The 20775-nt window shown below is 40.3% G+C and overlaps 1 protein-coding gene across 1 annotated transcript in view; it reads left to right on the top strand.

Annotated features, from left to right (window-relative positions):
• Positions 1-16377, top strand: part of ESRP2 (epithelial splicing regulatory protein 2) — a 43206-nt gene extending 26829 nt beyond the window's left edge. Inside the window, exons 12-17 of the mRNA XM_084269894.1 lie at positions 678-899; positions 2051-2237; positions 3481-3673; positions 4873-5053; positions 13259-13370; positions 16262-16377. Of these exons, the coding sequence (XP_084126020.1) occupies positions 678-899; positions 2051-2237; positions 3481-3673; positions 4873-5053; positions 13259-13348 (873 nt within the window). The 3' untranslated portion in view covers positions 13349-13370; positions 16262-16377. The remainder of the gene's footprint in view (positions 1-677; positions 900-2050; positions 2238-3480; positions 3674-4872; positions 5054-13258; positions 13371-16261) is intronic.
• Positions 16378-20775: the final 4398 nt, after the last annotated feature.

Raw genomic sequence — 20775 nt, 5'->3', positions numbered from 1 at the left:
GGTCTCCATATACAGAATTTGTAATGTTAAATCCAAATCTGGATGCATTAAAACTGCTTTTCCTACAATTGTTTTCTTGGAAACTAATAATGACCATAATGTTTCAACAAACATTGGATACAAAGTGAATATTCACTGCTAAATATGTCTTTCAGCAGTAGGCCCCAACAGCAAGTTGTGGTCCCTTTGTCATTTGAGAAGTAAAGAGAAAAATAACACGATAAGATCAAGATTTCCTACGGTTTGTTTTTTAACTTGAGTGCCCATCTCCAAGTACAGGGTTTCTGAGAGAAGAAACAAAACATTCCCACATCCCACTCCCCCAAAAAAACCCCCACCAAAACATCCTCCCTTTAAAAGATCAGGTTAATTCTAAAATTAACTATGTGGTCCAATTGTTTTAATGATAAGATTAATAAGGTCCATTGTGGTGGTCTAGTGTATTAAATTTGTAAGACTTCCATTCTGCCATTCGGAGTTGGAAATTGTCGCTTGCCCAACAGAAAACTATCCAGGATAATTTGATTTCAGAAGGTGTTCTTTTTTTTGTTGTTGTTGTCGTTCTCTGATGTGGCAAGTGGATTTATTTAAATGTGTGAAGTAGTATTGTGAGAATTGATTTGTGCTCAACCAGGTCGTGTAAATTGCTATTGATGCGCCTTCCTCTCCACCAACAGGTACTTAATCGATATATGTCAACGCCTCTGATTCCTACTCTCCCAACTCCCATCATTCCTGTCATACCCCCACCCTACACCATTGCCACGGGTAGCATCCGGGACTGTGTCCGGCTCAGAGGCCTTCCTTACACTGCTGGCATCGATGACATCCTGGAATTTATGGGAGATGCCACAGCTGATATCAAGCCCCACGGAGTTCACATGGTCCTTAATCAACAGGTAACAGCATTCTGCATGGGAGGGCATACTTTTGTTATTAGCCAGGGTTGGAGGTCGAGGTTGCTTACGTGTTCTTGGCTGTGCTTGTACTACTGTATAACCTTGACAAAATACTGTGTCCTGCCTGCCTGTTGTCTTCATTCTTCCTTCTCCTTGTTTCTCCTTCCCCCTTCCATAAACACTTGTCTGTCTTCCTATATGTGTATAGGACTGGGGAGGATGAAGCACGTTCTTATAATCATAGCATTATCCTGGAGGCTGTTTTAAATAGTCTCTTGTGTTTCAGTCAAGTGCTGGACATACACAAGACAGAAATGTCTCATGGCAGTTGGGGTAGCTGCTCTGTCAGCCTGAGGGCTTTTGCTCAATTGCATTGTTTGAGTATTTGTGGAAAAAAAAATAGATTTTGCCTGACGTCTAACTTGATCAGAGACTTCTCAGGCTTTAAAGGAAGCCGCTAATTAAAAAATGTGCTTTGGATATATTTTAATGACATAATCAAGGGATATTTTTTTCCTTGTTGTCTTGTGTTTACTAGCCATAGAAATATTGAGGTATTAAAGAAAATGAATGAGTTCTTTACTAAAGTATGTCTGGAGCTTTATACTGTTGTGCTATTACCTAAAAGTAGTGACAGGGAAGGCAAAGCCAGACTCTTCCTAGAGCTTCACAGCAAATGAGTAGGAGTCAGTGTTCATGAGCTGCATGAAGGAAAATTCCAATTGGATGAAAAGGAAAAAAAAAAATCATAATGAGAAATTAGTTAAGCCATCCTAACAGGATCCCAGAGATGTTACTGTGTAATCTCTACCTCTGGAGACTCTCAGAGTTCAAGTGGAGAAGGCCATGAATAGCCTGATGTAACTTGAAAGTTAGCCTCACTTTGAACAGTGCTTGATTTAGAGATCTCCAAACTTTGTTTCCATGCGAAATTAATCTCTTTCTTCCTGCAGAAGACAGTAGTAGTGTTGTATTAACTGGGCCCTGGTTACCTTTCTGCTCCTAAAAATTATTGTTGAGCTTTTTTAGTCATTGGTACTACATGAGGAAGAGGGATACAGACTTTCAGCAGCCATTTAATCTTAGTACTACTAGCATTTCTTGTGCTCTGAATGTTTTAGTAACAGACTTATTTCCTCCCCCTTCCCCAGGGACGGCCATCAGGTGATGCGTTTATCCAAATGAAATCTGCTGACAAAGCCTTTATGGTGGCTCAAAAATGTCACAAAAAAATGATGAAGGACCGTTATGTGGAAGTATTCCAGTGTTCAGGAGAGGAGATGAACTTTGTTTTAATGGGTGGCACTTTAAATCGTAGTGGCTTGTCCCCGCCGCCATGTAAGTTACCATGTAAGTCTGCAATTCTTCTGCTCTGCTGCTAAAGGCTGATGTGTGGTAGGTGCTGAAGCTTTGTGGCCTTTCACCTTTTGACTTGGGTTTTGCCATGATCAATAATCATTCACCTGTGTACATACTGAGATTGGAATTGTTCCCTTTGGGCAATAATGGGACTGATCAGAGGTGTTGTTATTGTATTTTTGGTGGCGAGTAGAGGGCAACAGGGTCTCACCAGTGAAATTGCTGCATACTTTGCTTTTTGTGGGTACACTGTTCTTCTGAGCTCTGCGGTAGACTTGCCTGTAGTGAAACCTACTTGGAATTACAGGGACTTTTAAAAGGGAGAGAAATTCTGTATTCTAGCTGCCGATGAGTGCTCTTGCTATCTTGCTGTAGAGCATTGGGCTTTTTTTGAAGGAACACACCCACTGGGATGATATGCTAACAGACCATAGAGTGGTGGAGTTGGATGGATTTTTGTATTTTTATTTATGACTACAGTGAAACTTACTGTGGAATTATAGTGTAACTTTGCTGTACCATTCTAATCAAGCTCACTAAGCAGATACTGGTGTGTATTTGTAAATGAGTAAAAGCCTGAAAAGCTGCCAAACACAGTATTTAGAAACAGTTTGATTGCACACCAAGCCAAGCTTTATGTTCCTATAGAAATTAAATATTTGCTCATTGAAATGCATCAGACCTAGTGATCTAGTGAGATGAGTTTTGTGGGTTTTTTTTCCACTTGTTGTATCCTAAAAGTACTTTTTGAAGTCACAGGAGGCTTATATGTGAAGACTCATGGACAGCAGTTCTGGATGCCCATGTGTTGCCAATTTTGATGGTACTTTGGTCCCACAGAGTACGACTTCTGTTAGAAAGAACAGAGGGTGTGTTGGTGTGCACGCCTGCTTTCTCTATGCACATGGCTTTATGCTTTCTTTGAGTATCTCTGAAGTTTCCTACTTTCCATTTGAATATGGACAAGGCTGCTCAGCTCTAGGAGTTGTGAAGTCTTGGGAACTAACTGCTCATTTTGAATGGCCAAGTGGTCATTCGTGGTGATGCAGCGGTCTCTAGGGTAGAGGCTAGAGAGTAGTCTTTGCACAAGTGCTGATTAATCCTGCCCAGATGGTATCAATCACATTAGGATGAATTAATTATTCCTTTCCTTTAGTAGAGATCTCCATTCTCATTGTAGCTTTTTTTTTTGTTTTGTTGCTGTGTCCTGGTTTGGTTTTAGGTCTTTCTCCACCAGCTTATGCTGCTTTCCAAACAGCAGCTGTGATCCCAGCAGAGGCAGCGCTCTACCAGCCCCAAGCCCTTCTGCCAACCACCAGGACTCCCCAGGCATCCGCGGCTGCTCCTCCAACTGTTACCTACTACCCAGCTCAGGCTGCTCAGCTTTATATGAATTACACAGCTTACTATCCCAGGTAACTTCCTATCTCAGGGAGCTTACAGTGCCCAGACTTTGCTGCTTGTCTTGACATTTCATCGCAGTGGAGCAGTCAATTACGTATGAACAGCTCTCAAATTTATACTTCTGGTGTAGATAATGCTGGGAACTGATGTTCATCCACAGAGGCAGTAACCATTTTTGCTGATTCTCTGTGGCCACGTAATGAAGTTCAGGTTTTCTGTAGGTTTTCTTTGAATCTCATGATGATATTGGTCTAATATTTAACTGTGGTTTTGGCAGTGTCATCAAGGCAGTTCTGTTTCTTGGCCAAACAAGATGATGTGCCAATACACACCTCTACTCTCATCCCTTAGTTTGTTCTTGTACTTGCAATACTGTTCCCACACTGAAAGACTCACAGATATAAGCCAGGTATGATTCTTATATTGATGAGAGCAAAGAACACTTCACATGTGTAAGCAAAGCAGATGATCTCCACCTTTTCCCTTCCCACAGATGGTATCAACGTGGCTTGCAGAAGTCTGATACTGGGGTCCATGGGAAAATAGCTGCTTCTTTGATGGTTCCTAGGCTTGTAAGACTTGCTAGCCTGAGTATCTGGTAAATGGCTAAACAGGCCTTGACCAGAGAAACTACTTTACTCATTGTTTTGTGGCTCAGATTTGGGTCATTGCCTGCTTTTCATACTATGATACACCCATGCACATTTTTTTTCTTCAAGGTTCTATTAAAAATCTTACAACAAGTCATCTGCAGCCATGACTTCTCCTCCCCTGTGACATGCCAAGCACTGCTCTTTGTCTTCAACTACAAATGTTAGCTGTTTTTCTTTTCCTCTCTTCTCTAAAAATAAGCAGATGCTGAAGTGAAATGAAGAAAGGCCACAAAGCAGCCCACATCAGGGCCCATCTTCCGCACCAACATGTGGAAGAACTTTTACACAGTGAGGGTGAGGGAGCCCTGGGACAGGCTGCCCAGGGAGGTGGTGGAGTCTCCTTCTCTGGAGATATTCAAGACCTGTCTGGATGCCGACCTGTGCAATATGAGCTGGGGAGCTGCTATGGCAGGGGGGTTGGATCTGATGATTTCTCGAGGTCTATTCCAACCCCTGTGACTCTGTGTTTTTTAATTTTCAGTTTCATTTTAGTACCTGGAATAGAAAGTAACCAGCTACTGGTTTTCATAACGATTTTACCTCTCTTTCTCTTTCAGTCCTCCAGTATCCCCTACCACTGTGGGGTATATTGCAGCTCCCCCAGGAGCTGTAGCTGCTGCTGCTGCCACTGCCACCCACACTCCACTTCTGCCCCAGCCTGGAGCATTAGTCCGTATGCAGGGCTTGCCGTATAACACAGGAATGAAGGAGATACTCAGTTTCTTCCAGGGGTACCAGGTTAGTATTAATATTGTATTTGGACCTCCAAGTAACGATCAGAGGGGATAAACGGACCGAGTGCTTTTGGAAATTGCTGCACAAGTGTGCAAGCTCAGTGTTAGGTATTTAACTGGCAGACCAAAGTGTAATACACAATTTGCCTTATTTCTTATATAATAAACATATACTAATTTGAAAGCTGTAATTTAGTATCTAGAGTTAAAGCTTTCAGTTGGAGAGGAAGAAAGTGCAGATCCCCAGGGTGAGTGGGGCTGTGAAAGGGCTCCTGGAGCAAGCTGAGGGCTTCCAAAAGCTTTCAGTCCTGGCCAAGTTTTGGTGGGAGCCCTAGTTGACCTTCAAGATGTAAGTGTTAAAGTCTGCTGAGAGCAAATTTCTAGTACAAAAGGCAGTGACCTAGGTGTGGTGCCTTGCTTTCAAAAGGAGAGAAACAGATGCCTCTGATGATTTTTCAGAGATTACTTTGGTTACAGGCAGGAAAACATTCCATTAAAACTGCATTACATTGCAGCCAAAAGAAAAGCTGTGTTCTCCAAACCATTTTGTGTGGATTCTACAATCTCTAAATACTCTACGTGCTGTAGGTAAATTCAGTCACTGTATGCTGACTCAATGCTCTATCAGTGAGCAAACACATGGAAACTTATCTTCTGGAGGAACATTTAAAAATAAGTGACGGGTACGAATGTTTTTTTTCCAGCAGCACCTATTTGAATTCATGTGATGGGTCTTTCTCATGTCTTCTGCCTTTCATCTCAGAAAATATTGTATCTATATCCATGTCTTGTCATTACATGTTTGTTAAAAGGAAAGATAATTAAAAATGGTGTGTTCTGGTGAGTATTCAACTTCTGCGGGTAACAGCACTCACACAAATAGCAAGTCTGGCTGTTTAGTACTGCTCAGATGCCCTGAGTTAGAATCTTTGTGGTGGGTCTCAAATGACCATTCAAATGGTATTTGTAAAAGACAACAATTTTTGCATGTTTGTTCTTTAAGATGTTGTAAGTTGGATAACAGTGATATTGCTAAAGGGTAAGATGCAGGCGAATTCTTTTTAATGCATAACAGCAGTTAACACAGAACAACGAGGCACGGTATGTTCTTCAGTTTTCTCTTTAAGGTTCTTAAAGGACAATGGGCTCTAATTTCTAGAGTTGAATGTCTGCTATGTTAATGAATGTAGACTGAGAGCAGATGTGCAAGTTCCAGGTTTTGAGTATTTGGAAGATACAGTGGGCTACCTGTTGTGGCTTCATTTATGTTTGAATACTTGTTTTTTCAGTGGAGAAATTCCAAGGTTAGGGATTAGAAAGTGTGGTGAATTTTGACAAACGTTAAAAAGATCCTAAACATCCTTTTATTTTGAAGCTTTTTCTTCTGCTCATGTTTCCAGGGTTCAAAACCAATTCTGTTACTTCTGGCTTTCCTCATTTCCAGTCAAACAATAGTAATCATTCATCTGCTGCTTATCTATTGATTTTATATTTTTTCCTAACTGACTGGGGTTTTTGGTGGATGGATGATGGGTGTATTGAAACCTTGAGCAGGGAAATTTATTTCCTAAATTGAAATTAAGCTGTAAGAGCACCATTGAAAAATGTGACCTGAATTGGTGAGTGATGATATCTAGCAGCTCTGTCTTCCACTAAATCTTCACTTTAGTCAATTTGGACTTTGGGTCTGGTGCTGAACTTGCCCTTTTCCTTGTTTCTGCATTTGGAGAGCAGTTTGTAGTGTTCGTATTGCACAATGAAATGTTTCAAATTAATGGAAATTTTGCCACAAGGTGTAAACTATATTTCTCCTGCTGCAACCCCCTGTCATCACCAGTTACTATTATTAAATTGGTCACTTCTTTGATTTCTTTAGAAGATGTTGTCCAAATGAGATCGGGTTCAATATCTTATAAAGGAGCCAAGGGATTATTTTGAATTGTTCTTGGAATCCCACATGTGGTAATGCTAGTTTTATACTCACTCATTCCTTTAGGGGGGAAAAAAGAGGTGGTGACTTACTGTACTAGGACAGACAATAAGTCTGGAGCAACAACTAATCTTTTTTTCTTTTTTTTCCTTCCCTTTTCTCCTCATGTTGTTGTTTTCATTTTTCTGCTGCTGCCCAAGGATTTATTGCATGATACTTCTGCTCGTTTATAAAGTGAGCCCCTAATAATTGTCAGTGGTTTGGGTGTGGTTTTAATCTCTGTACAACTAATTGATGTTGGTATTCTGGGATCCGGATCGGAGATGCTAAGATTGAAGGGTGATTTTTGTCTTTGTATGTCCTTGTCTGAAAGGAACAAGTTTTAGTTCTTGCTTTATTCTCTTCTGTTTTCTTCCTTCAGTCTTCCTGGGTTCTATATGCTGCATGTATCCATATGTTGCTACTTAAGTGAAAGCACTTTTCATACCAGACCTGCCTCTAAAGAGATAGACTGTGCTTATCATGGGCTTCAATAAGCTGGTCTCAACATCAGTACATGCTTCTAATAACAAACAGTGTAAAAGTCTGCAGATCAGCATTTTAATTTAATTCTATAAGCAGTGGCCTCTTGTTTAGTGGTTCAGCAGCTTGATTTCTTCCTGTAGTTCTGCTTTTTTTTATTGTTGAAAACTTCTTTCAGCTTGCATGCATGTTAATGTACAGTTTGTTAATCCTGAAAAACCTGTGAAGAATTTTAATAGCAAATCTGCACCTTTCTGTATAGTATTGCAGTGTACTGCAAAAGAGCTGTTGAATCAGCACTCTGATTCAGTAGTTGATGTTGAACTTCTGTTTAGCTGTGCTTTAAAGCAACAGGACTATTGATTTGGCTCCAGTTGCATACTGTGTACATAGCTAAATAATACTTAGCAGCAACCACAAAGACCAAAACAACATCAAACCCCACTAAACAATTCAGACAGGATGTTGGGATGGCAGTAGCTGCCCTGATAGGTGCTAAGACAGCTGCTCAGCAGATGCTGGTTCTTTGGACATTATGCTGAGGGTATAGGAAACTTCCTTTAAAATTTGGAAAACTACGTGGATTGTGAAATCACCTTCCTAGAATGAAATAATACATATTTCTGGTCCTGTGGGGAAAAACTGAAAAAGAAATGGTGCAAAAATAGTAATTACATGGAACAGACTTCATAATATTGCTTTAGGCCCTCACTCTATACAGTTAGTTGTAGAAGCAAGCAAGAGAAATTAAGTAAATAAGGGGAGGAACGGGTGTAGTAGTTGGGTGATGGATTTATGTCAGGTAGTTTGTGCACATCAGAACAAAATTTTTCACTAAAAGTATCTTTCTTTATTTACTGGTCAAGTCCTGTATAGATTTTAGATTTGCCACTATATGAAACAAAGCAATATTTCCTCTTAGGAGGGTGTGGGTTTACTGGTAACACTGAGCTGGTATTCTGACAAGAACTGTGGGTTTAGGTACAAGTTGGTGCAATTTAACTGTGCCTGTGGTCCTAGCTGACCAACCACTGGTTCACAACTGTTGTCTTAGCTAGAATTCTGCATGCGTTTAGTAGTTATTGCCCAGGTTCTTGACACAGGGCTATGGTCACCATCTGAGTTCTGTTTAAAGCCTCCTACATTTGCTGACAAAGGCAAGGATGGAAACGTAGGCACTTGTTTGTGTACATTGTTTATGTAGGGAATGCTTAAAATACGCTATTCTTTAAACTTCTGCTGGGGTTAGGCACCTCTTATCTGTAGCTAAAAAGAGCCTTTGCAATATATTAATCCTCCAAGCCCTCAGAGACTTCAAGGCTCACTGTTGCGGGGGGAGGAGGGTGACTTGTGTTTAAAACAGTAATAAGGAAGGGAAGGGAAGTGGATGGATGGCTAAATTCCAAGGGCATTAACAGCACTTCTCTCTTGTATCAGGACAGCAGGCTTCATTGTAACTGACTTTCTGGGATTAGTTTTTTCCCTCTGAAATGCATGCTTGAACAAAGAAGTATTCTCTGTTTCCTATGGATTCCTTTTGAAATCTGATGCTTTGTAGTCTGAGAGGGATACCCCATCATCTGTGTGCCCATTCTAGGCATGGCACCTTCTGACTAGGGAAGGGAAAGAGGATGTCATAGAGGAAGAATTCCTGCTTGCTGGTATTTGAAGTCATCTGGCAATGTAGACATTATTATATGTTCACCTCCATGCACTCGGAATAGAGTATGCTGTTTGTTTTGCTTTATTCCTAAATTCATCTTCCACTGGGAAACATTGCCTGTGTGGAGAAAGCATCTGAGAGAGACTAAATTAGTGGTTACCCTTTTGTCTGTGACCTCCCATGCTTGAGGTGAGAGACTAAGTGGCACCCTCTTCAAGGTGTGTGTTTTGGAACAGGCATTGCATATTTCACTATCTGTTCCACAAAACATTCGGGTGGTACCTGTTCCACAGAGCGTTTAGGTGGTGGCCAGTGCTTGTATCAGCACTGTTAAGGTACAATTGATATACTTGGTGGTAAAGCAAATTTAGAGTATTTTTCCTGACTCTTGTACCAATGGTTACGGTTACCTAGTCAGTAAGTCAGATTCTGCATTCCAGACTTACTATATCTAGACTTTTTACCAGAGTCTGAGAGAGATTAATTTCTTCCCTTTGGGAACTGCTCTGTGGTAGAGTTTATTGGTAGCTTAGGCCAGAGTTGCAGCTGCAATCCTGAAGAGGCCATTCTGCCTATGATGTTTTTCCTTTCCAGGTGGGAACCATTTTTAGCTTTCATTTCCCTTTGTTTTTTTCTCAGTTAGAGTGTGACTAAATACTTTCCAATTTGAATTTTGCTTTCAGCAATAGATTCACACCCCCCCACACCCCAAATTGTTCTGCATGTGCTGGTTTAGACTGATCTTTGAATGTCCACTGTTGGAACTACAAAAGTGAAATGCAAATCAATGTCTCGCTGGTTAAATTTGTTCCCAGTCTGAGAGGGGACAACACAGGAGATATTCCTGAAAGAAATAAAAAAAGCTTAAAGGGGGGGAAAAAAAGTACAGGGAGGTAGTGTTATATACTACCTCTTTATTAGGCAGTCTGTCTCTTGATTCTTGTCATCTTGACGTGTTTTGCAGTGCAGTAAGCATAGCAGATAATCTGCCTGGGAGATGCTACCATGCTGGATGTAGTTGTTGGACAAAAATGGTAGTCTCTGTTAGTGTCACTTTATATAGTCTATTTTAGGGTGCCATTTAGTATTTGAATGAGTTATTTCATAGACATTTGAGGGTAAACTGCTGATTCTGTGAAGATGCAATCTCCTTCAGGAAATACCACTTTGCCATTATTAATAGGCATGTTGCAAGCTACAAAAGCCCTTGCTGTGGCAGGGGAGATAGAAGAATGTAGGGAAACACCATTCTTCAGTGTTCAGTGTACTCTCCCTGTCACTCAGCTGCAGTGTTTTTCACCAGCGTATATGCATGCTCTTCCTCCTGTCGAGCTCATCATTGACCTCAGAAGTTTATTTAGAAACTACTTGCAAAGGTTCAGTTTTGCTTCCTTCTTATAGGTTAGGTTCTAAATGCAAATCTTATGTCATACCTTGTATTTATATTTAGTTTCCATCTTTCTTGATCCTGGGCCCCATCTCTGATCAGTGGAAGAAGTCAGTGTAGCACCAGAGCGAGTGCCAAGAACCTCGTCTCAATGTCTTTAACTCTGAGGCTAACTTTTCTAATGGAGCTCTTAATATAGGTGTTCTGTGCCATCTTCCTTACTAGACTATGCTAGACTTTTTGATGGCTCCTTCAAGGGAAAAAGTGAAATTGTTTTCTTGTCTGAACTTATGTCTGCATTCTCCCCTGTTCTAGGAAATACGTCTCCTCTGCTCCTCATCCATGAGTATGTGAGAGTATCCAATTTAATAGGATGACATGAAGGGAAACTTTGCTAGATTGTATTTCACAGATTAACTAATGGTTTAAAAAGCAAACTGCTACTGTGTCATCCCGGCAGACAGCTGTATTTTAATGCTACTGTTGACTTACTGAGAGTTACTGGAACCCCCTGGGTGAGAGAATCACGGGATCTCAGTATTACACGCTGTCTCAGGTCTCCATAGCATTTATACAGGAAACTGCTAGAATCTAACTCAGTGAATTTGCAACTGGTTGTATTGGGGGGTTAAATCACTAGGTAGTAATCTTTCAAATGGAAGCAGAATTTGGCCTACTGCATTGCAGGTGAAGCTGGCAAAGCTGTGTTTCCATTTTGAGCAATGAGTTTATATTTTCACCCTTGTCCTGTGTGATTGGATGGTTTTCTTATGGGTTTCTGAAATGCAGACAGAATCAAAAGTATTTGTGAATGCCTACTTCCTCAGGCAAGTTAGGGTAGTGTGTATTTCATTCACAGGTGATAAGAATTCTCCCTCTCTATTTCCTAAATTGGTTTGCTACTTGTTGAAATCTGTGTGTTTGAAGATTGTCCTGTTCCACAACTTCTGTTTTAATTAACTGCAGTCTCTTGCTGTCTTTCTTGTGATTACCAATTGCTTCTGTTGCTATATCTTTTGATTGTCTCTCTTCCTTTACCCAGGCATAAGCTCTGGCAACTTTCAACGTTTTTGTGCTGGGTAGTTTTCCCACTTCCATGTTTTCCTCATTGTTTATGCATCTCAAGTGTAGCTTTTTAAACACTGTCCCTCACAAAAGACTATAGTACTTTACCTACTGTATATCTACTAATAATCTAAAGTATGTACTATCTTGAGACATTCCTTCCAAAGAGTAAACTTGCATTTTGTAGATTTGTTTCAAGGGCAGGTCTGGGAACTGATAAATCTAATATTTGCACGGTCTGGTTGCCCTGGCAGAGACTATCGAGAAAATACTTCTTATATTTGTCTTTTACTTAATGGCATGGGTCTAGATGTGAAGGTGGCTAGAATTCAGTAGTACAAATTCTGGGAGGTTCGGTTCTTTTTTATTCTCTGGGCTCTTGGTTGTTGTTCTCTGTAGAAGGGGTAAACTGTGATGGTTGAGGTTTGTTTTTCTTTTCAACTTCACTTGGATGGATACAACATGTCCTGTATGCCCAAATAGAATACCTACTTCTCCATAAGCTGGCAGGAGACGTTTTGTATTACAGAAATACCAAAGGAAGGCACCATAGTACATCTACATTGTGCACATTTGGCAATGCTCTAAAATATCAGTGCAAAACAACCATTTTAGGAGGATACAGGAAACTCTTCTGCTACTGAATGGATATTCTATAACTTGGGTAATGCTGAATGTTTTGTCTTGTGGATTACAGGAGCCACTTCAGTAGTCTTTGAAGCATGTGCAGATATGCTCAGTCCCTTTCCAGGACATGTGATTTTTGGAAAGATTATTGTAAGATGCGTGCAAGACAATGTTTCATATTCCTCAAGATCTACGTACTGACCATTGATTTCACATTTGTACCAAGCCCTCCAATAGCATGCATGATTACTGTTCAGATTTGGGATTTCAAGTATTTCTTAGATTTGAACCACTTGTGGGGTTTTTGTTTGAATTTATTGGTGTGACTGCTGTGCAGTCACTACTTTTATTATTCTTGTACTACAAACTTAGCCTGACACAGTTACACTATAGTTAATTTCTCTTTCCTACATGGAATTATACTCTAGTAGTATGAATGCTCTCTTATTAAGTGCATTCATGCTGGGACATCATTTTCCTTTAGCTACCTTGGTGTGTAGTCTATGTAATGCAAGTATTACCTGCAGCTGAATTGTGTATCACTGCAGTTTATTTCCATGACTGCACACAAGATGTGAATGAGATCCATACACTTCTGCAATCCCTCACTTCAGTATGCACACGGGAAGATGCTCAGCTGGCCCAGTGACAGCCTTTACTGGAAGCACACCTGCACAAACTTAAGAGTTTTGTTACTTGATGCTGCTGTCTCATGAATAGAAGGACAAAAGAGAGCATTTCGTGGTCTGAACTATTTCCCTTCCTTGATAAGGAACAGTTCAAATACACAGGTTGGAATATTCACCACATGCATTTACTTGAAATCTATTTTTACAACCAGTAATTCAATTAATGTATTTTTTCTTGCATAAAAAAGTCTGTCAAATTCACTGTCTCCTGCCAGTTGTTATAGCTGATGCTCTTAATTATGGTTGCAAATGATCGTCTGTGTGGCTTGCTGTACCAGAACTGTTCCTTCTCTTGCTGATTATCATGTATCACACTTGTACTGTAGTATGCACCTGATGACTACAATGGCCTTATTCAGCTGAGCGATCAAGCAAGGAGTGTGTTACAAGCACCGAAAGAGTGGGTCTGTTTGTAACTCTTTGTAACTTCTGAAGAAGGTAAGATGCAACTGGCAAAAACTGGGTCTCCAGTGGTGAATGGGAAGGGAGCGAATGGCTTGGTAATATAGGAGGCTTTTGCTTATGGCTTCCCCCCCTTCTTAGCTTGCGTTGCGATTCTTGCTTTAACCTTCTTGCTTTTGTTCTGTTAAAAAATCAACTAACCTAAACAAACAGACCAACTGTGGTCTGTGTTTGATGGGGCAGCAGTGGTGGAGGTAGTGGGACTGCCTGGGTCTGCTCGGGCTGCCTGGGTCTGCTCGGATGCTGTGTTAAACTTGCAGAAGAGTTTTCTAGCGTTTGTTTCTCATGCAAAGCTTTTTAGTCCCATATTTTGCTTTTAGCATAGCTATGGAAGACTTTTTTTTTTTTCTTGATATGGCTACAGAGTGCACACAAATATACATGCAAACCCCCCCAGGCCTCTAGCTTTCCTTGCCTGTATTATGTAGTGGCCTAGAGATTAATTTCTCTCTCTTGATCTCCCTAATGCAATGTGAAATGTTACTTTTTTTTTTTTTTTAGTATAGTGGCTTTCTAATTCAGCTAACTAAATTTGCTAGTGGTAAGTTTTTGCATGTTTTTGGCACTAACACATAATTCTTAAAGCATTTTTGTTGTGATCTGTGTGGAGTTCATGATTTCCAATACTACTGTATTCCATTCAAAAAGCTACTTATTAAATACTATGTGGGGTTTTTCTCCTTAAACCATGCGAAATTTTCAATATAAAAAAGGCAAGCAAACAAATACTGAGCCTTGATAGAAGTATCTTCATAGATAAAGCTATGTCCTCATAAACACCATCAGCTCAGTTGTTTTCAAGCTAGTTTGTTTCTCATGATATTGTTAGATCTGCAAAGGAGAAAATACGAGTAGAGGCTGCATGGTCTGGGGCTGTACAGAGGAACACATGTTATTATTTTGAGCATTTCCATATTTTTGTGACCTTGGACAATCTGTCTGGCTCTTGTGTTTTACCCAGATTAATTGGAAAAGCAGATCAGCAATAGGGATCTGCTATGTATGAGATGGGAAAAGTCTTTGACTAGAAAATAATTAATGGAGTTACCTCGTCCTGATTTCTAAGTAGTCCAAATTATAGAGATACCACTTTTCAGAATAAAGCATAAAGAAAAAATATTTGTATGGATTTCAATTTGTATTTTAGAAGACTATATGTATATAAAGAAAATAGATTTCTTTTTAAACCTGTATAAATAAGAAGATAGAACTTGCATGTCTGAAAAATGAAACTGAAGAGGTTTATTTAACCCTTATCAATTATGGTGCTTGCAGAATGTGTGGATTTCTCTAACTTTCTATGCAACTCTCTTACCCTGGTATTACCCCAAGGCTGCTATTAAAACTACTTTTTAAAGCTTTCATCTGTGTGTGTTATTGCAGTTCAGAGTCAGCTTTAAACTAACATTCAGGACTGATGTGCTACATTACTTGATCCCACATGGATTAACAGCAAAACGCTGGTTTTGGGCAGACCATCTTTTAGCTCAGATTTGCGGCTAAACCTCAAACTGTGTTTGGGCATGGTGTTACTCTGAAATAAACCTGGCTTCAGACATGATGTTGCGTCTTCCGAATGCCTTTCTGCATGCTATTCCTTGACTAACTTGAGTTCTGTGAGAAGAAATGATATGAAATCTGTACTAACTGCTTATGTATGCTTTTAGTTTCTAAAGTGTACTGTTGCTTTTATCTCAAGAATACTTCTGCCTGCCGAGTGTTTGGGTGAGCGAAGCTCTGTCATGTACATGCTTTATTTTCCCATGTTTGAATATAAAGCTGATCAGAAACTGCTGCTGGTAATAATGGAGAAGTCTGGTATTTCTTACAGTATATCAGGCACACACAAATTCTACAAAAAGTGAAACTGAAATATTTTAACCTTTTATAAAACCATGAGGACATAAGTCATATGAACTTAACTCGAATTGGATTAACACTCATAAAACTGGTTGATCCAGCATAGATCATATATTTTGTCTGGCGCTGATTTCTCTAACAAACTAATCTTGTTTGCTAAGCTTTTGATCCTTCAACCTCTGGTTTTGATACTTCAAGATTTACATCTATCCAACAATTAGGGCTTCCAAACTTAGCTTGGGAGGACTTCCAGCGTGATGTGAGAAATGGCTGGGGTACTTACTGCAGGGCAGACAGGGGTGTCTGCTTTAAACTCAGTATTTTGAAACTGCCTTTTAAGAGTTCACAACAGCAAATGCACCCCAAAGTAAATCAATTCCAACAGCTAAATCTAACTTGCTGTTCTTTTCTGTTAAAATTAAAAAGGTTCTTTAATTCGTTTGGACTGCACCAAATGTTACTTTGTTGTACCAAACAATCTTTTGTTCACTACATACTTGTGTTGAGATCAGGTCATCTTCCCAACACAGAACTCTCATATAGCCCTGTCGTTTGGTTTGGTTTGTTTGGGGGGGGTTGTGGGGGTTTTTATTTAACCTTTATGTGTGAGTGTTCACATGCCTTATGGCCTTTGTCACTTAGACAGTAGTCCACATAATACAAGAATTATTCACTGAATGCCTGGACTTTCTTGCTCCATTTACCCTTTATTAACATCTAAGTCTGTCTTCTCTTGTCAGTCTCTAATCTGAAATACTTCTCTGCCAAAATGTCTGCATGGAATTATGTTTACATCATTCTGTTCAGCACAACAGTGGAATAAGAGCTGCTGCTGTTCTCCAAGCCAAGCTTTTAATCTTCAGCCCCTTCTCCTTCCTTCTGTCACAACCAGAATATTTCCACCACAAAGGAGTGAACAAGACTGTGCAGCATTAAAAAAAAAAAGTTTCCAGGTGTTGTCTCTGGTCTTAATTGTTTTTTTCTTTTGTCTTCTTGTACCATTGCAGCTCCATGCAGATTCCATCCTCGTGCTTTACAACTTTAGTGGCCAGCCCAGTGGAGAGGCATTGGTGACTTTTCCAAGCCTGGATCTAGCTAAGAAAGCAGTGGCTGAGAAAAACGGACAGCTTCTGGGAAGCCACTATGTAGAACTGTACCTGGTCTAACTAAACACTCTTTGGGGGATGGGGAAAGAATGTCGCACTAAACACCGTGCCTTTTGCAAAATAAGTCTTCCCTTGCCACCCAGGCAGCAGTAAATGTGCCTTTTCCGCGTATTGTGTTGGAATGTAGAGTGGTTTGTGTCCTGTATTTAATTTGAAAAATGGCATAACCTATGCCAAAGATACAGTGAAACCAAAAATGATGCAGTTAATTTACCTAATGTCTAATATTCTCATTTAATAAACAAGCCTGCTCCTGGCATCTAGTTAATTCTGAAGACGATCTAATAGCACTTCAGCTATCGCAGCCATGGGAGAAACCTGTTCAATAGTATTTGAAGTGGAAAATGAAGCTTGAGTCATTCAGTTTCTTCTGTGTTTAGTTTTTAAGAGTTTACACTTGACAAAGTGTCTGGGTTTTGTAGAGTTTAAATGTCTTTAGAAAGGTCTTTTGGAATGCATAGCTTTCCCAGTTCAAAGTGTAGATCATATTGATTTTTTTTTCTGTTTTTTTTTGTTCCTGACTGGAAAATAGCAGGATGCTGGACCCCAAATCCAATTGTGCTTTCTCCTGTTTTATTATATGTTGTTTTGCAAAAGCCATATTTGTCTTTCTTACCAATGTACTGCTGCCAACATGGAAAAAAATAAAAACAATGGAAAAACCAGGAAAATCCTCCCTGCCCTCAACCCCAAACTTTTAATCGCTACAGGACAAAAATGGCACATAAACCTGAGTACTAATAAGTTATATTTTTTTATTTAAGCATAATAGCTTTCAGATACTGTATTAAAGATTTTGCTCTAGTTTATGTGCATGCAATTTGTTTACAACTTTAAACTACTTTATTTGTATATTATGAAACAAGATATGTTGAAATCTAAATCCTCTAGTGCATGCTTTTTTCTTTGTGTGTATATATATAAGCTAGAAGTACTTTTATGTCATGTAGCATGTGTTTAAAAAAAAAAGACGACATCTGCTGTAGAAGCACTAAATGACTTTGTTTTTACTGTGCCTTACTTCAAAACCATTCTAAGTGCAATACCAGCAGAGCAAAAAGTAGTGAATCCTGTTGTGACATGTTCATGGATGTCTGAATTGATTTTTTTTTTTTTGTTAGCGTACAATTTGAGTTGTACTTAAAAGAACTGAATGATGTATGCTTCTTTATATTACAACAAATAAAAGATACTTATGATGTGCATTGGCTTTTGGAAGTAACATGCTTTGCTTTAATGTATTTTCATGGGCATAATTTTCTGATAAAAAACCTTCTATTCATTTTTCTCCTTCTCCTAAATTTAGGTAAGCATATGTACCTTGTGATAGTGGTATGATTTTTCCCTCTTTGATTTTTTTTCTTCCACTTTTGGCATAAGCCAGACAACCTTTCTGTGGTAACAACAGAGAGGGTAAAAAAATCAAGTTAGTTTCTTGCTAGTCAGAAGCCTCCCAAGCCAGACACCATTTCATCATTAAAGCCTCCCATCAGAACTTTTGTCACAATCGGGTGGGATGGGAGACAAACCTTTTTTGTGATGGTAAAGTGAGACTTTGAATTAGAAATCTGCTTCCAAGATTCATCTTGGTGAAGTGTGCCAAAACTCTTACTTTTAAAGCAGTACTAGAGAGGACTGCATCATTATAATTAATATTCTCCTTGTGCCTTTGAGGAGAATGCTTCACCTTGTTAAAATTTTTGTGAGTCTGAGTCCTGGGCAATGCAGTATCTATGCCATGTAGCTACTGGGCTGCACTGCTGCATTCTGATGTGGTTCAGGTGTGGTCACCTTTCAGTTCTGGCTTTGCAATCGGCTGAGACATCTTATTTTTCTCTTGATAGCCTGTATAAAGTTTATGGTCTTCTGTTAGTTAGAATGATGCTTAAATGACTGAAAACATATTTAGAACTTTGTTGTTTATATGGGATTTGTGCTTTCCTTTAGCAGGCTGGGAACAGTGAGCTAGGGCTGGAATGGAGCAATACCTCCAGTGACACATGTACATGTTCCCCCTGTGCTTTTATGGTGTAGTCAAGATGATTGCAGTTTAAAAGTTTAAGCACAGTCCCATGAACTAAACGTGAACTGAAGTTAGTAGAGGGATCTGCCTCACGCAAAGTCTGTCCCTACCTATCTGTTAAAGACAGTTGGCTAAACTTTGTTTTCATTCCTGTTTAGCATGAAAAGGTGGAAAGGGGTTGTAGAAATGGAACTGGGCTGGGAGAGGTGCTGGGTCTGTGTAACATGTGAGAGGTGGGAGTTGTACCTTTTCTATTTCAGAGGTTACCTGTGCAAAGCAACTGCCTGGCAGCGTTTTGGTTAGCCCAGAGCCCAGGTGTGTGTCTCACAGCAGGCCTGGCCTGAGCCGTTCTTTCTCAGACCTTTCTTGTAGTGTGTGGTCTTGCCTAAAAAACCAGAGCAGTGAATGCCCGAGCAGTGGAACGCGTGCCCCCCTGCTCTCGCTGCTGGTACCTAAAGCGGCTGCCTCTTCTTGCCGGGAAGGCGGGAAGCGGCTGCAGGGCCTGCCCGGCTCGCGCTGCCCCGTCCGCACGTGCGGCGTTCGTCCCTCACCTCAACCGCGCGGGGCCCGCGCCTTGCTCAGCCGCCGGCAGAGGGGGGAGGAGGAGGAGGAGGCGGCCTTCAGCTGCCGACTGGCCTGTTACCCTTTTCCACCGAGAAAATGAGACGGGCCCTGCCAGAGCGGTTTCCCGGGGGGTCGTCTCTGGGGCGGCGGGGGGCAGAGGAGAGTCCGCCAGTAGCTGTGGGTCTTCCCAGCAGGCCAGAGGGCACGTCTACCTCCGCCATGTCCCGAGACCTGACACCTGACTGCAATCGGGTTCTTTCCCTGGCAGCTGTCACAACCAGAGCACATTAGTGGTTGTCGTCCGAAGTTCTTCAAGAGGCTGAGAAGCAAATCCCGCGTAATTAAACCCTCCTGGGCAGGAGGGTGTGAGCCAGCAGGTCGGCTGCCCCTCAGGGTTTATGTGGTGCAGCTGTGAGGGGGGAGTCTGTTCAGAGGCCAGGAGGAGGGGTTCTGCTGAGGCAGGTGTATTTTAACTGCTGGGGTCCTCAGGTGTAGCAGGAAACTTCTAGAAGTTAAGGTGTGTTTATGTGCTTCTGGAAGCAGTATGGGTCACATACAATGTGAGTTTGGAGCTGGTTACCTGCAATTTGGTAGTAGAGGTTTTATAGTTGATGAGCTGACTTTCAAACCCAAGCGTTGCATGCGTGTACAAGTGTTGCAGGATGAAGACATGCATCGCACATCCTTGGATGATGGCTTGTGTCACTAGAGAAGGCTGAGAACTTGGGGTAAGGCCTAAATGTTTTCTTTTCTCTTTGATGTATATGTTTATTCCTTGCAACTAGATTGTTAAGTTGTAAAGTGTTGTGGAAGCCTTATTTGGGGGGATTGCTGTCTTTATTTGTGTGTTGTGAATAAGAAATATATAGAAGGCGTTAAGCAGTAACTGTTTCAAAAAGAAGTGATTCCTGAGGAAGAACTGTGATCTGTTGCTGTTTAGAGTCTTTGTATTCTGTCATCAGTCACAAAATCTGTTTCTCAAAGAAGATTCTGGGTTTACAATCAGCAAAATACCTTATCTGTATTTGTATTGCCATATTATGTAATTGAAGAACAGAATTAGAGTTATTTGCATGTCTTCTCTTGCTTTCATGCTTCTGATAGCACTGTTTTGGAGATGATACCCTTAGTCATGTATTTGTGCTCCTGTTCTCTTGATAGTTTCACCTAGAAAATATTTATGTGTTGATTATCCTATGGGATGTTCCTCTCCAGTTTACAGTAGCTTATTCTTACTACTTCTATTTGAGATGAGGTGAGAGGGAAGAGTTTGAAATGGCCATAATCTTGCAGCTGTGCTTCAAGATCAGGTGTGTTGTGTTGGAATCTGTTTGTAGAGCAGACTCACAATGGACAAGCTTCTAAATTTGTATGTTTATGTGAGCTAAGAGAGTTCAACAAACTTAATTTTAAAATGCAAACAAAAAATAAACCAGAGGCCTCTTTTTATTTTCTTTTTATATAATCAGGTAATCTAAATAGTCAAACAAAGATGATGGTATCTTAATCTGGACTTTCTGGTTGCCATTTCTTATTTTGGTGTGCTGTTATATTAATTTTTCATTTTGCTTTCTATGCTTGATGACTTGAAAACAAAGTTAAGCTATTTGATGTTGCTTTCTGTGAATAAAAAGTAGGGTATAATAAAATGCCTTCCCTCTGTAAACGTTGAAGTACTGTTATAACTGTGTCTGTCTATTGGTAGCTGTGCTTTTGAGAGTGTATCTTTTACTATGGATTTTTATTTTTTTGGTTCTCCTTATTTAGC

The sequence above is a fragment of the Gallinula chloropus genome (assembly GCF_964237585.1).
Source record: "Gallinula chloropus genome assembly, chromosome: 13".
NCBI lineage: Eukaryota > Metazoa > Chordata > Aves > Gruiformes > Rallidae > Gallinula > Gallinula chloropus.
This window is presented reverse-complemented; position numbering and strand designations above follow the sequence as displayed.